The following is a 15,221-nucleotide window of genomic DNA, read 5'->3' as shown; positions in this document are numbered from 1 at the left end:
GTCTGTACAGCAATTATCCCAATTTAAGAGAATGACAGGGTATTTAAATGTGGACTATTTGACACAATCATATATGTTTATGAAAATAATAGATAACCTGACTTCCAAATGGAGTCTTTCCAAGGTGGCTAGTAAACAGTTTAATTCAAATCAATGTAATTACAATACAATAATTTTTTTTCTGAAAAGAAAATTCTAAAAAGCTTATAGGCTGGGCACTGAAGCAGACAAATACTTGCTTACTTTTTATTTATCTTCCATTACTAGTATATTACCAGGGTTGACATTTCTAGTTCACAAACCTACAAAAATCAGTAAAAACATCATAACTCTCATTATAAACTATAAAATCTAAGATGGCAGGCAAAGTGAATATTAATCCCCAAGACTTGTTGAAAAGTCATATTTTAACAGTTTTCAAGATGATTTAAACTTCCTGATCGATATTTTTTGTTCAAGTTTTATTTATACAGTTTTTAGCTTTGGGGGTTTATTTAAAACTAATAACAAAATGAAACAAATTACCAAAACAATATTAACAATCCATTAAATTATAAGAAATTAAATATAGCTAATAGTTTAATGTTTTGTCACTAAGGGTCATTGGTTTACTGACAACCTCTATATATCTTAAACACTTAATGGTATAATAAATCAAGTTTGAAGCCCTAATTATAGACTAAATTTGAGAAGTGATATATTCCCAAAATCTTCATCCTTCATAATATAAAGTTAATTATATTAATTATAATTAATTATATTAATTTTAAACAGTTCTGTCTTAGTCATTTTGAACAAGAACACCTTTCCTGACATTTAAAGGACAAGGTGCACTTTCAAATCTTTTTTGAATGGTGCCTTTTGCTATCAAAGATAGAGAGTGCTGGAGGAATTTTTAAATAATATCACAGTAATTATGATATGATTGCTGCTGGAAGTGTGCTGTTTGCTAATTGGAAAGTTCAGTGGAAGATAAAAACAATTCTTTTCTCCAGATTTCATTCTTGTTGGAGGAATGTGCTATAAATCAAAAAGTAGGTCAAAAACTGCCACAATTCCCTCAACACCACCTGCGCTTAAGAAGGAAAAAATATCCAAAATTTCATTTCGGATTATACCATCAGAATGATATTTTTGATCTAGAATTACTTAATAAATAAGAGTGAAAAATATCACAAGTGTGGCTGCATTTATGATACAGTAAATCATGTATTTTGATTTAACAAATTAATATTAACCAAGAATTGATGCTGGTCCATAAATCCTAGCTCTTTGGGATCATAACGAATCATAATCCTGGTTTATTTGCTTTATTTGCTCACATGAATTAGGAAGGAATTAAAATAAATTATGTGCTCTGGGATTTATTAAACAACTGTTCATAGCTTAATTCAGGAGAGACCTATTCTTAGCTTTTTAAAGTTTTCTGCAGGCAAGTTTATGTTAGGGATGTTGTAATGTTCCCTGGAGTGTCTGTCCTAGATGGAAAAAGGGGAAAGAAATGATCTTACCATTTTAATATCTGGCTTACTCCCAGAATTGGGTACCCCCATAAAATTATTCTTTAAAATAATAATATAGCCTATGCCCTAGTTTAAGTGACAGGCAAATGCAACTAATATACTTGCACCTTGTAATACTTTTGTTAATCTTCTATTGATATCTTCATCAACCCCAGCCTTAAAACCCAATGAAAGTTCCAAAAGATTATTGCCAGTTCCAAAAGATTATTGCCACCCCTAGGATGGCTGGATTGATCCCTCTGGAAGAAAAGCAGGATCTTCTCCAGAATGCTGGATTTTGCACACAATTACCCTGCTGTCATCCCATGGAACAGGCTAGTCCTGGGAGCCTGAGCATATCCATGTGGCTGGAACCCACTGTGGCTCATTCTGGGCTTGGTGCACCGCAGAGACTAGCTGCAGACAAGCTTCCTGTAAATTGTCATTCACAATCAATTGATCAAAGAATTGTCCAAACTGAGTTTCCATTTTTTTAGCTGACTCTTCCATTTCCTGCAGATCTTCTTCCTGGAGGGAGATCACAATAAATAATGAACTGGCATAATTGTACCTACTGCTTCATTTCTCCATCTTGTATTTTCTTGCTAGCAGGCATGAAAGAAGACAATTTGAGCCAGTTTGTTTACACATCATGAAAGAACTCCAGTTTGCTGCTGCTTTTTTTTTTTTTTTGATAAGCCATGCTCTGCAGCTATTAAAGAAGTCATAATTAATTTATTGTTGAGCACTACCTAGAAAACTGCTAATTCCTGATTTTGACTCCCATAAAAGAGAACGAAAGACTTGAAAAGCATCAATGGAATTGGAATCAAAATACTCTTAAGTGGATGAAGAAAAGGATTACCGTATTTATACTTAATAACAAAGATCTGTTGTTCTTTGACTTTAGAGATGAATTCTCAATTCATTCTCAAAGAGATATAGGCTTCTTCCTCATGGTTGGTTAAAAGACTACTGCAAGCTCATGAGGGAACAGAAAAATCTCATTGATAATACCAATCCTTTTACAGACACAATACTGGTAAATAATGCTGTCATTTATTTATTTGGAATGCATATATAGGAAACAGGTCATGTTAAGGGTAGGGATTGCTGGATCCTATATTTTCCCCCCTCCCATTCTATTGTTACCAGCTAGTAAAAAAAACATTTACCAATCATTCCCCTAAATGGGGGCTGGTGTTTGGGGCAGGAGACAAGCATTGACAAATGCTTTTACTGGCAGGCTGTTAAAATTACTCTGGTTTTGCAGAAATGTCAATATGTTCGAAAAGAGCCTAATTATCAACTGATTGAGTTTCTTTGGGACCTGGATTTTATGCTATTGTGGGGGAGTGCTAAACTTGTGTTGCAAAACAGCCTTGACAACTGATGGGTATGAAGAAAGTTAAGCAGTGAAGCAGTCAGGTAGGAGATAGCTCCATGTAGCTCCCATCCTATAAGCTGTAGTTGGATGCTGCTCAGGCTAGTCCAGATTTCAAGCTGTAGATTGATCCAGAGATGTGGCACGTGCAAGAAATAGTAAAAGTAGACTATTTTGCTGCTTGAAGCTAAATAGCCCTGGTTCTCAGAGACTGGAGGTGAGGTTGTATGGCTGCACCACCTAAAGTAGCCAATAAAGATAGGTTTCATTCATTACAACCATTCAGCAACTATCCGAAGTTAAAACAGCTGAATGAAGGAGACCTTTGACAGATACTCATTGTTCAGCCACTGTAATGTCCCGATTATTATCATGGATCACAATTCAAGTACTTGGCAATTGGCTTGCTATTAAAACAGTCACAGCATCCTTGTTTACATGATTACCATTTGTGACCTTCACTGTTGGCTTCCAACAAGTGAAGTCTATGGGGAAGCTGGCAGTGGTCACAATGATGAACCTCTATGACTCCAGGATTCACCTAACAGTGGCAACTGGTATTGCTTCAGCTACCACTGTAAATTGGTCCAGTCATATGTCACCCTTTATGACCCCATTACTTAGCAAAGGAATTGCTGGTCTTAAATACCAATGTAAAGAAAGGAGTACCTGAAAGCAGTGGTAATCTCATTTCCTAAGAGTCATCTTACTGGACCAATGGTTGGTGAAGCATGTCAGATTGATACAAAATTGTCACTAAGGGAAAACATGAATGCACTTTGGAATATCAGGAGGACGTAGCAGAGAAAATAGTTACAGGTAATAGTTATGCTGCAGTTAGATTCAAAAGAGAAGGGCTCATAGGCTGATTTTGATATGTTATACAACTAAATCAAGTCAAAATTAGCTCTTAAAATTAGTGCATTATTCTGAATCCACGCTTACTTATTAAAGTAATAATTCAATGTTGCAATTTCCCTTCATAACAGTGAAATGACAGTATTTACTCCCAGAAATATGATGAAGAACTCAAAGTAGTGAGTATAGCTAACCTAAAGTCATGTAAATCTCACTGCTAATTTCCTCCTCTCAAATCTTACCTTAAATTTCATGTTCACATAATAGTCAGTGATTATCCTAGCATTTTTCCGAGTCTGCTTCATGCAGCTCACACTTGGTGGTTTAATAAATATCATGTAGGGTTTCAGGTCATGAGTACGAACAAACTGAATACTCTGCAAGATAAAATAAAAAATAAAAACAATTATACAAATTATTCTGCCCTGTTTTTGCATCAAAAATAAAAAAATGATTAAAAGGTAACATCTGTAATTCAGAAATAGCTTAGTGTATCAACTTAGTAGGGCTAGTTTTAGAATTTATAATAATTCCAGAATATCTGGGATAAAATGGTATCACTAATAATTTTTAGTTCATATTTTGTTGGGAAACTATTCTAATTATGTTAAAAATATTGTATACATTGAAATATTTAAATAAATTATTATTTCTATTCCTGACATATTGACAGTATACATTTACCCAACCATGTAAATAAATGTACTTAGAAAAACTATCAAGCAAACAAACAATTGCCAGAAAAAAAGAACAAAGAAAAAAAACTGTTTTTTAGGATAGACTCAAGATTGATCGCTGAAACCTTCAACGTTAGGGGTTTTCTGTGACTCACGTAAGGCTCTAAATCCATTATGCAGATCTTCCCTTCATCAAGCACCGCATGTACTGCATCAATACTTGTCCCATAGAGGTGTCCCTTGTACTCTCCATACTCCAACATTCTGCAAATGTGGTAAGTAGAGAGGGAGATGAGCATATTTCAAAGCAAGGACTTCTAAAAGAGATTGCACAATGAATATCTTTCTAATAATGCCAGGAGAAACTATGCACCTCAATTCAAGCAGAATACGAAGGGGCAGCAGTCTTGTTTAAGTATTTAGGGAGACAAGAAAAGTCCTGCCATACTCATACTTGGAATCAGTGCTGTCACTTTTTTTCTACCTCTTATTGCAGCAACGTCTGCATATATGTATGTGGGATAGATGTAAGATAACAGCTCTGTCTACTGCAAACATACACTATTTTTGCTTGCTTTTTAATGCAGATTGGAGGTTTATTTAATGACTGAAAGAGATGCAAATTGCTGTGTTTTCAACAAGGTGAGATAAAGAGTAAACTCCTATCCAATGAACCTTGTAGCAACTTCTTGGGTTTCTATTGTGAAACACTGAATATATATATAAGGGGAGGTGATTTATTTGTTTAGGGAAGAAACAGACAATCCTCAATTTACTTAAATTCTAGCAATAATGAGATTTTCAACTCCAAGCTGGAAGATTATGTTAGCATTGTTTCAATATTTGAGGGGCTCCTACAAAGATGTTGGGGTCAAACTATTTTCCAAAGCACCATAGGGCAAGACAAGAAACAATGGGTGGAAACTAGCCAAGGAGAGAAGCAACCTAGAACCAAGGAGAAATTTCCTAACAGTGAGAGCAATCAACCAGTGGAATAGCTTGCCTTCAGAAGTTGTGGGTGCTCCATCCAAGCTTTCAAAAAGAGACTGGACAACCATTTGTCTAAAATGGCACAGGGTCTTCTGCTCAAGAGGGTTGGATTAGAAGACCTCCGAGGAACCTTCCAACTCTATTATTTGATATTCTATGTTTTCAAATTCCTAGCATGTTCACGGCTCAACTTTGTCTTTCTCATTACATATTTACCACAGTGAATGCTAGTACAACATTAAATAAATAAATAATATTTCATGTATAAAAGGACATTTTTATTTGTAAAATAAGAGAACAGTGGCAGAAATAAATTTTGAATTCTGCTGACTGGCTATCCTGCTATCTGGGCACAGAATTTTGAAATTTGATGAAAGAAAAAAATGTGAATCTAAATACAAATTACCTGTAATTATACACCATATTTTCAAATGTTTCCTTTGGTACATAATGATATTCTCGACCATTCTCTTCATAGCTCTTTTGAGCACGGGTTGTATCTGTTTTTAAAAAGGATACATTATGGTTATTGCAATACTTTTAAATAGTTACTGGAACATACTTTTAGTGTAAAGCTAAGTACTTAACGTTATATTGGGCTGTTTATTTGGTATATGCATAGATAAAAAACATTCCTTTCCAGAGGGTCCTCTCTTTGTAAAATCCAAATCCATGAATCCTGATGTGCATACCTGAGAAAGCTGTCCCCCAGAATCAGAATCTCCAGAAGTTACACTACATACGACCACCAAGGAAAAAAATGATGAAGACTCCTTTTAAGCTAATTTATTTATTAAATTATAACTTTATGACAGATCAGTGTTCACATTTGTCCTGTTTTAAGTGTAAGACAGTGAACATGTTGTTGTGCTTGTAACTGATTCCACCCGAGCAATTCTTAAAAATGTACTGATTGTATTAGCTTCCAATTTTGAAAGTGTAATAAGTAATTACATCATGCTATTGTAGAATTAATAGTACTGGTAGGGAAAATTGCAAGACCATTAGTTTCCTTTTTATTTAGGTAGCAATCATAACTATCTAATCTCGTAATGAGAAAGATTTTGACTTTAGGGTGTATTAAGAAACTTCTTTTACGCAAAAATCTTATTTAAACTGGTTGGGGTACTGAGAACGATGGTATGTGAGAGTGTCCTTAGATTTCCAAATCTGTCTTAAAGTGAGAGATACACCCTTCTCAATCCTCTCTTAATGTGTGAAAAAGTCTGGTAACTATAAATAATGAAAGGCTAATACAAAGACCACAATTAGTGAAATTCCATTTCCTTCCATGTATGCTTTTAGATTTAAAGTATCACATACGTGGCACTGCATTTCGAAACAAGTGAGGATTTATACCAATAAGTTGTCTCCGTAGTTCATTCACTCCAACACCTGAAGGACCTAAGTATGAAAGAAATGATTGAATAAAAATGCACTGAATAAAAATTCTATATCACAATTACATACAATAGAATAATGACATTTTCCATAGAAGAAATTTAGAGAAAGATTACAAATCAAAGTCACTGAATTATGACCCAGTTCTGCAAAGATGTGATACACTTGCATTTTAAAAAAATAACTGTACTATGCTGAGATTATTTTTCCTTGAACTAATGCAAGTTTTCTCTCTTTTATGCATTCTTTTTTTGGCCACAGTAATCACTTTTTAAACAAGGAACAGTTTAATTGTTGCTACTTACCTATTAGTACAATTAATCTGTTTCGATCACCTGGTTGCCTTTGATATCTCACCACCTCTTCATAAGGTACTGCCGCAGCACAGTAGCAACTGTTGAGACAATGTGTGTGACATGCCAGGTGTCTGTAGTTGCATTTCCTACGGCACAGACGCATACTTCTTCGGAACCCAGCTGAAAAATAGAAACAAATACAGATCTTTAGAAACTGATCACTGAACTATATGGCTAGCCTGCAATGTTTGGGGCATTTCAGATGTTCCCTTTCAGAGTTCATTCCAAATTTTTGGATTTCTAATCCTCCCTAAAACCCCAAAATTCCCTTATTCTGTCCACTTGGTTAACAGCAAAAAACAAACAAACAGATTCTCTGGAGGAGATAAGGAACACAAGTACCATGTTTGCTACTTGGGCGTATTAAGTAGAATAAGTTTATTTGTATTTATTTATTTATTTATTTTGTTAAACTATTAGATAACAGGTATAAGTATAAACATGGTTATAAATACATGAAATGGATACAAATAAGAAATAAAAGAAACAATAGGACGGACAGTAGGCATGTTTTGGTGCGCTTATGCATGCCCCCTACAGACCTCTTAGGAAAGGGGTGAGGTCAATAGTAGACAGTCTAATGTTGAAGATTTTGGGGTTTGGGGAAGAAACCAAAAAATCAGGTAGAGTATTCCAGACATTGACTTCTCTGTTGTTGAAGTCGTATTTCCTGCAATCAAGTTTGGTGTGGTTTATTTTTAGTTTGTATCTATTTTGTGCTCTTGTATTGTTTTGGTTGAAGCTGAAGTATTCATTGATAGGTAGGACATTGCAATGTATAATTTTATATACTATACTTAGATCGAACCGAAGGTGGCGTAGTTCTAGGTTGTCTAGGTCTAAAATTTCAAGTCTGGTGACATAAGGTATTCTGCTATAACTACAGGAGTGGAGGATTCTTCTCGTAAAATATTTCTGGGCTTTCTCAATTGTATTAATATCAAATATGTAATGCGGGTTCAAGACTGATGAGCTGTATTCAAGTATTGGTCTAGCAAATGTTTTATATGCTCTAGTTAGTAGAGTGATATTACCGGAAAAAAAGCTACGCAGGGTTAACAACTCTTAATGCCTTTTTGGCTATGTAGTTACAGTGGGCTCTAGCACTTAGATCATTAGATATGAGTACTCCAAGGTCCTTGACAAAGTTTTTGTCATCAACAAGGTCTTGACTATTCAGCTTGTATTTTATTTTTTGATTTTTTTTTGCCAATATGTAAGATAGAGCATTTATTTGTTGAGATTTGAAGTTGCCATTTGTTTGACCATTCTGACACATAGTCGAGGTCTTTTTGAAGAGTAGCAGCATTGTCAGTGGTGTTGAATAGCTTTACATTGTCAGCAAAAAGCAGTTGCTCTTAATATAATCACAGAGGTCATTAATATAGAGTATGAAGAGAGTTGGTCCTAGAACACTGCCTTGGGGGATACCACTGTTGACAGGTACAAGATTTGATAGGATGCTCCCAATTTTGACCATTTGTTGTCTGTTTGACAGGAATGCTTCTATCCAGTTATGCAGGTATCCAGAGATGCCATAAGACCTTAGTTTTAGGAGTAGTTTGTCGTGTACCACTGAATCAAAGGCTTTATAGAAGTCTATGTAAATTGCGTCTATTGCTTTGCCCTGATCGAGTTGTATAGTTCATATGTTTTGCAGTGCAAGAGTTGCAGGTTACAGGACAGTTTCCTTCTGAAACCAGACTGTTTGTTAGAGAGTAGGTTGTTTGTCTCTAAGTGGAGGATAATGGATTGGTTAATAATTGGTTCCATAACTTTACAGGTGACGCAGCATAAAGAGATTGGTCTGTAATTTTCAACTAGGCTGGGGTCTCCCTTTTTAAAGATGGGAATGACTGTGGCTAGTGACCATAGATTTGGCAAGGAGCTGGTCCTGAAAGATTTTTCAAAGATTATGCTTAGAGGTTCAGCTATGGCAGTGGATAGCTTTTTAAAGATGTAGGCACAAACTCCGTCTGGTCCAATAGATAAAGATGGTTTTAGATTGCATAGTGCTTTTTCAACATTGTCTCCTGTAAAATCGATACGTATTAGATCATTGTAGTTGGCTGTGGTTCGAAATATTGGGCATGATCCATTGCTGTTTACAAATACTGAGCCAAAGAATGTGTTAAAGAGATTGGCTTTAATGGTGTCATCGTTGCAGTCTTTACCATTTGGTTCTTTTAGGGGTGGGATGGACCTTGAGTCTTTTAGTTTTTTGATTACAAAATTGTAGAAAGTGTGGGTGGAATTGGTGCATAGAAGGTTTTCCTCTTGTTTAGTGTGATAATTGGTACATTCAGTCTTTTATCTGGTAGCATAAATTGGCTTTTAAAGTTGACAACGTGACCAGGTTTGTTTTTCCGCCAAAGGGATTTCTTTTTGGATTGGGGCTTCCTTATTGTTATGGGTAATTTGTTTTTTCTGGTTTTGGGAGTTGCTATTGGTACATATAGTTTGATGACTCTTTTGACTTCAAGTAAAAATATGTTGTAGTGGTCTTCAACAGTATTGCATCCAGTGAATAGAATTTGCCAATCAAGAGATGAGAAATCGTTGTCTATAAGATCATAGTTGCCTTTTTTGAAGTTATAATTGGGGATCCTGTCGTTATGGTGATTTTTTTGAGGACATATGTTGAGACTAAAGTCAGTCATGCTCTGGTCACTGTTGGAAAAGGGTTCATTAATTTGTATTCCATAAATTGAATTCAAACTGTTACAGAAGATGAGATCGAGGCAGTTGTCAAGTCTAGTGTTGTTGGTTACTAGTTGTTCCAGTCCTAGTGTGGTAACGGCATTGTACAGGGTTGTATGAATGGGCTCAAGATGTACATTCATTTAGTGTCCAATTTATACGAGGTAAGTTGAGGTCACCAAGAAAAATGAGAGGGTGTGGGCAGGAGGCAGCCCATGTCAGTAGTGAAGTTAGCTTGTTTGCATGAATTATATCATAGTCAGGGGCACGATAGGAAAGTAAGAAGCGGATTGAGATGTTTAAGGACAGTTCACGGATGATGGTCTTGGGAAGAATAAGCTCTTGTATAATTTGGATCTCTTTTAGAGTTAGAGACTTTTTACAGAATATAGCAACTCCACCACCTCTACGGATTTCACGATCTGACTGAAAAACTTGATATTCTCTTGTAGTGGTAATGGAGTCTGGGAAAGATGCATTTAACCATGTCTCACAGACAAATATAATGTCAAATGTAGTTGAGCTTAGAAGGATGAGGAATTCATGCATTTTATTTGCGAGGCTTCTTGCTTTAAGTAGTTTGCATTTAAGATATGAAGTAGTGGGTCTGGAAGAAGTAAGGGGCGTGCATCCCTAATGGATGTTTGGGTGATGGATATTGTGACGTGGGTTGAGGGTCTTGCTTTTGATACAGTCAGCACGGTAATCAATGTATAGATTTGTATTACCTAATTCATGTAATCTTTTGAGCTCAGAACGTAGCTCCTGGGATCGTACACGTTGCTGTAAGGTTAGATCAGGGCAAGAACGAAGGTGGTTGTTCTTTGCGAGTGAATTTATTGAGAAAATGAATTTGCGTTTGCTTGTTTCATTTTTGCAAACAACCCTGCAGAGGCATGGGATCATCAAGCTGTCTTTGTTTTTAAGCTCAGGACCAACACGGGTAATATCAAGTATTTCTTCAGGGGAGATGGTTGATGCTTGATTTTCTCTGATGATGTTTTGAACATTAGAGATGTCAGCATTGTCATTGACCTCTAGACCTCTAGAATAAGATGGCATTTGGTCGCTTCCATTCATGCTCAACGGCTTTTTGATGAGGATGGGGATATCAATATTTGTAGGATTTGGGTTTTTTTTTTGTGGATTGGGTTTTGGTTGCGGTTGCTGAGTAGAGATATGGTCTGTAGATGTTTGATGTTCATTTTTTAGTGCTGTCTCTTTTTTTTCAAAGTTTGCAAATTTACTTTGTATAGTGTCCAGGGATGCTACAATGGTGTTAAGGGATGTTATATGTGTTTCAATGGTATCGACTCTTTCAAACAGGGTAATGTATTTTTCTAGTTTGGGTCTGCATGGCAAACAGAAATATGGAAAAGCATTGGCAGATGTTTTTAGGAATAGAGCCATTTGCTTGGGTAATCCTAAGCAATTATGGTGAGCGTAATTGTTACAAAGAGAACATTTGATGTAATCTTCATACTCCTTTAAAGATTCCTTACAAATAAGGCAAGAGCAAGAGTCTTGTGGTTCTTTAGTAGGGGTTTCTTTCTTTTTAGGTTGAGATTTGACATTGGATTATTTTCCTGGCATGGTGGGTTTGTTGAGATGGTTTGTTGATTAGGTTATTCAATCGAACAAAGTATTATGGTAATCAGTAAAGTAATATCGTGCCGAACAGTCTATTATACTAATCACACTAGTCAATTAATTTAAGTAATCAATAATCACCCTAATAATTAATTACACTAATCAATAAACACACTAGTCAATTAATTGTCCTAATCATTAATTTGCACTAAACATACTAATCATACTACCGGTAATATTCAAAATAGTTAACCAAACTAATCAATAACCACTAGTCTATGATAATCTATAATAATATATTACTCACTAATGATAAATAATTGTAAAAATTAATCATTTAGTAAGATCAGTTAATCAACTAGACAGAGTTATATTGGGAAAAATTAGGGCAGGAAGAGAATAATGGGAGGAAGAGGAGAAGATTTGGTTTGGATGGTCCTGGGGGGTTGGTGGCAGGTTAAGGCAGCAGCTTTTTGGTTCCATGAATGGGTTGCAAAATGTTATATGTTAAATATTTTTATTGTTGGAAAGAAGCCAGATATACTTGTGAGTTGTATTTTGCAATTGATTGGGTTTTTCTGAACTAATAAACCTTTCTGTGGGGGAAGGTTTATGCACGATCATTCAATCATGGAAGTTTCCACTTGCTTTGTTGTGAGTGAATGTTTTTGGATTTTATTGCTTACTTCAACAAGTGTAATGGAATTATACTGCTATGAAAATACAGAATCCCAACATCATAAAAATTACATATCATTAATAAATTGGGTTTTAGTAAGCACAGTTGATCCAGATAAAAAAACTCATGTGCAGAAGCCTAATTTTAGTTCTGTGTTAGCACCAAGTGACTCAGTTTAGGAAATCCTCTATGGGGAAAGGGCAACAAAAGATTACCATTTCAGTCAGGCCCAGGCCATAGTTCAAACAATTGTCTGTAAGTCTGTCTAAACCACTACATTTAGTAAATCTATCCCTCATCCTCAATCATTCATTTGAACATTCTGTCTATTGCCCAATTTTTTTTCGCTGCTAAAGCTGTCCTTTCTTCCTTTTGCTTTGGAACAACAGAAATATACAACACAAGCAAGGGATTTTGTTACATCTGTCCATGGCTATTACCAACCACTTCACTTCATAAGGAATGACTTATTTTTAGACCATTTGATACTAACTAAAAGACTGAAGTTGTAAAATGAGATACAGAATGTATTTGTCTGATTCTTACGGTTTTTCAGAGTCCCTGGCCTCTATTAAATTTATCTAACTAAGATCTAGCAATTCAGCTAATGTATTTTGCAACAGCTCTAACTTGACAGTTTTCACATGTCCATTGTTTTTATTTTAGAAACCAACCAGTAATAAAATTCTCTTGATTTATCAGTGGCTTCCCTTGAACTCATGTCTTTCTAACTAAGCTGTTAGTCACAAATGTTTTAGTGGATATGTAGGACTTCAAAAGAGTATTACATTTGGCTTTTTTGAAGCCTACATAACAATAACAAAGCAGAAGTAAGTAAAGGAATATAGTAGTAAAGAAGAAAGCACCAATACAATGCATTAGATATAAACTATTTAGTAGCACGGTGTCCCTGAACACAATTCTCCAATTGCAGAACTGGCTACGTACTAATGAACACTGGCTGACCAGATCCAATGAATTCTTCTTCTGAAATGAGAGATAGAGATACAAAATAAAAAAAATAAGAAATAGAGCAATATCCTTAAGACTTTCATATACAAGAAATATAATTTTAATTTGTAATATTACCAGCAAAAGGAAAAGACTAATTTATGAACTCTGTGTTCAAAACAGGCCTTTAAAAAAAGGTGAAAGCAACAGAAGTCCTTCAATTATAAAACTTAAGCATTTGATTTTTAAAATATTGTCAAATTATTCAATGATATCAAATAAAGATAACACCCTCTTTTGATTTTTCTTTAGGTTTGTTATTCATAGTGAACAATAGTTTTCTAAAGTATACATTGCATCAACATATATGAAACACAATATATAGGATCCATTTGCAGTAAGCATGTCTATAGACATCCTCAATCATCAGGTCATGGTTGTCCTAAAGGTGCTTTTCCAAAAGGCAACTGGACTTTATTGGGATTTTTTCCCCAGAAAATATTTAGCTTCTCATCCAAGAATTGAACTGAAGAAGCTTCTTGAATGAGACTGATTTCCAAAGCCATAAACGTGCCAGTTCCATAAGGGTTAACATTGCCTGGTGGTTCACTAATTTTCATCCTGTGTAATTTGTTATTATATAGAGCTTTGTTTATTAATATTTTCCCTATAGGGACTCAAAATCCATAGCTTGGCCTGAATGAAAGCCAGAAATGACCTGGAGGAAAGCAGGCATGTCAAGAAAGTCGATTAATCATATGATTATATCTTTTCTGGGCAGTGGAGAGATTTAATCTATTACATATAGTTCCTGCTTAATGACCATGATTGGAACTGCTACTCTGCTTATGATCTTACTTCAGTTTTCCTTTGTTTTACAGACCTTCAAAGGTAATCAATATTGTATTGATTATCTTTGCAGGTGTGTAAAACAAAAGCTGAAATAAGAGCAGTCCTCACTCTATAATTAATGGACAAAGCAAGAAATCTTTCTGATATATTAAAAGAAGCGCAGCATCTCAGCACATATGAAGAATATTACATTCAGTTTATAAATAAACTAGAATAGAGTTCTTTATAAATGATCAAATAGGGTTTCATTTCCAAACGTGCCTTAATGTCCACACTATAATGTAAGTTATTTGGATATATTCATCTGTCTTTGCTTGGAGGAGCATATTAATTAATCAATGTACACAAGCCCTGAATATTTTTAGCAGGATGTGATAATTAAGGATATCACTTTTTCATGAAGTGATCAGTTGCCTCTAATATAAAGTCTATAAAATAAAAAGTTAAACTACCTTCTTTAAGTTCCTCTGTTATGTTGCGTAAAATGGAACAATAGGAAACATCAAATTAAAAGAGTTCAGTCCACTCATGATATAAAGCAGAAAAGCATGCAAATTATTCAGTATGATCAGACCAGCATAACATTGGCAATTTGTACAAAAAGCACACACAAATCACTAGCAGCAGCAAGAAGCATGATAACATAAAATCTATATAGATAAAACCCTTATTGGGGGAATTGCACAAAATCAGTGTCAGGTTTTGAGTAGCAGAGGAAAAGAGAGCCCAAGAGGGGAAATCTCTAATTATGCAGCAGCCATGTCTACTATACTGTACAGTTTACGTGTTACTTCTAAGAATAGAATATTTTCACACATGCAATCCTTGCCAAGGTCCCCATTTACAGGTTTGAAGGTCTCTGTCACATCAGTCTATTGCAGACATGGCTCTACAATCAATCACTCAAAAAACTTCCCTATTGTCAGGCTACAGAACTTTTTTCCATTCAATTAACAAGAATGAACTTCTGAAAACCAAACATATCAAAAGGAATCCTTTATTAAGATGAGACAATTCATGTAGGAGTTCAAAGCAGCGTCAGAGGTCCCTCAGGCATACAGGGATAGATAAGGGAGTTTAGAACCCTTCCCCTTATCTCGATGTGTATTTAGTGAAACAAAAGCCAATATGTTAATTCCCCTCCCAACCCCTTTTGTAAGGAATGATCTTTTTCACAGTTTCCCAGGGCATACCTAATTTCCCCCCCACTCCCTTTCAGAACGAACTTTTTCAGAGGTTCCCAGGAGTTGTTGAATTTTTATGGTCTTCTCATCTCCTGGC

The 15,221-nt window shown here is 35.2% G+C and overlaps 1 protein-coding gene across 7 annotated transcripts in view; it reads right to left on the bottom strand.

Moving 5' to 3' along the window:
- Positions 1-109: 109 nt before the first annotated feature.
- Positions 110-15,221, bottom strand: part of MPP4 (MAGUK p55 scaffold protein 4) — a 33,905-nt gene continuing 18,793 nt past the window's right edge. For 4 of the 7 annotated variants that reach the window (XM_087919689.1, XM_087919688.1, XM_087919691.1 and 1 more), the window contains 8 exons: positions 14,393-14,407; positions 13,086-13,124; positions 7,118-7,288; positions 6,735-6,815; positions 5,818-5,911; positions 4,577-4,685; positions 3,987-4,121; positions 110-2,030 (listed from right to left, as the gene is read on the bottom strand). In XM_087919689.1, coding sequence (XP_087775815.1) covers positions 1,839-2,030; positions 3,987-4,121; positions 4,577-4,685; positions 5,818-5,911; positions 6,735-6,815; positions 7,118-7,288; positions 13,086-13,124; positions 14,393-14,407 — 836 coding nt within the window. In that variant the 3' untranslated portion in view covers positions 110-1,838. Of the gene's footprint in view, positions 2,031-3,555; positions 3,643-3,986; positions 4,122-4,576; positions 4,739-5,817; positions 5,912-6,734; positions 6,816-7,117; positions 7,289-13,085; positions 13,125-14,392; positions 14,408-15,221 lie in introns of those variants that run through there. The other 3 variants (XR_015740697.1, XM_087919693.1, XM_087919692.1) reach the window with 3 other exon arrangements.

This window comes from Pseudonaja textilis, chromosome 1, assembly GCF_049901715.1.
Source record: "Pseudonaja textilis isolate UNSWEBS1 chromosome 1, rPseTex1.2, whole genome shotgun sequence".
NCBI lineage: Eukaryota > Metazoa > Chordata > Lepidosauria > Squamata > Elapidae > Pseudonaja > Pseudonaja textilis.
This window is presented reverse-complemented; position numbering and strand designations above follow the sequence as displayed.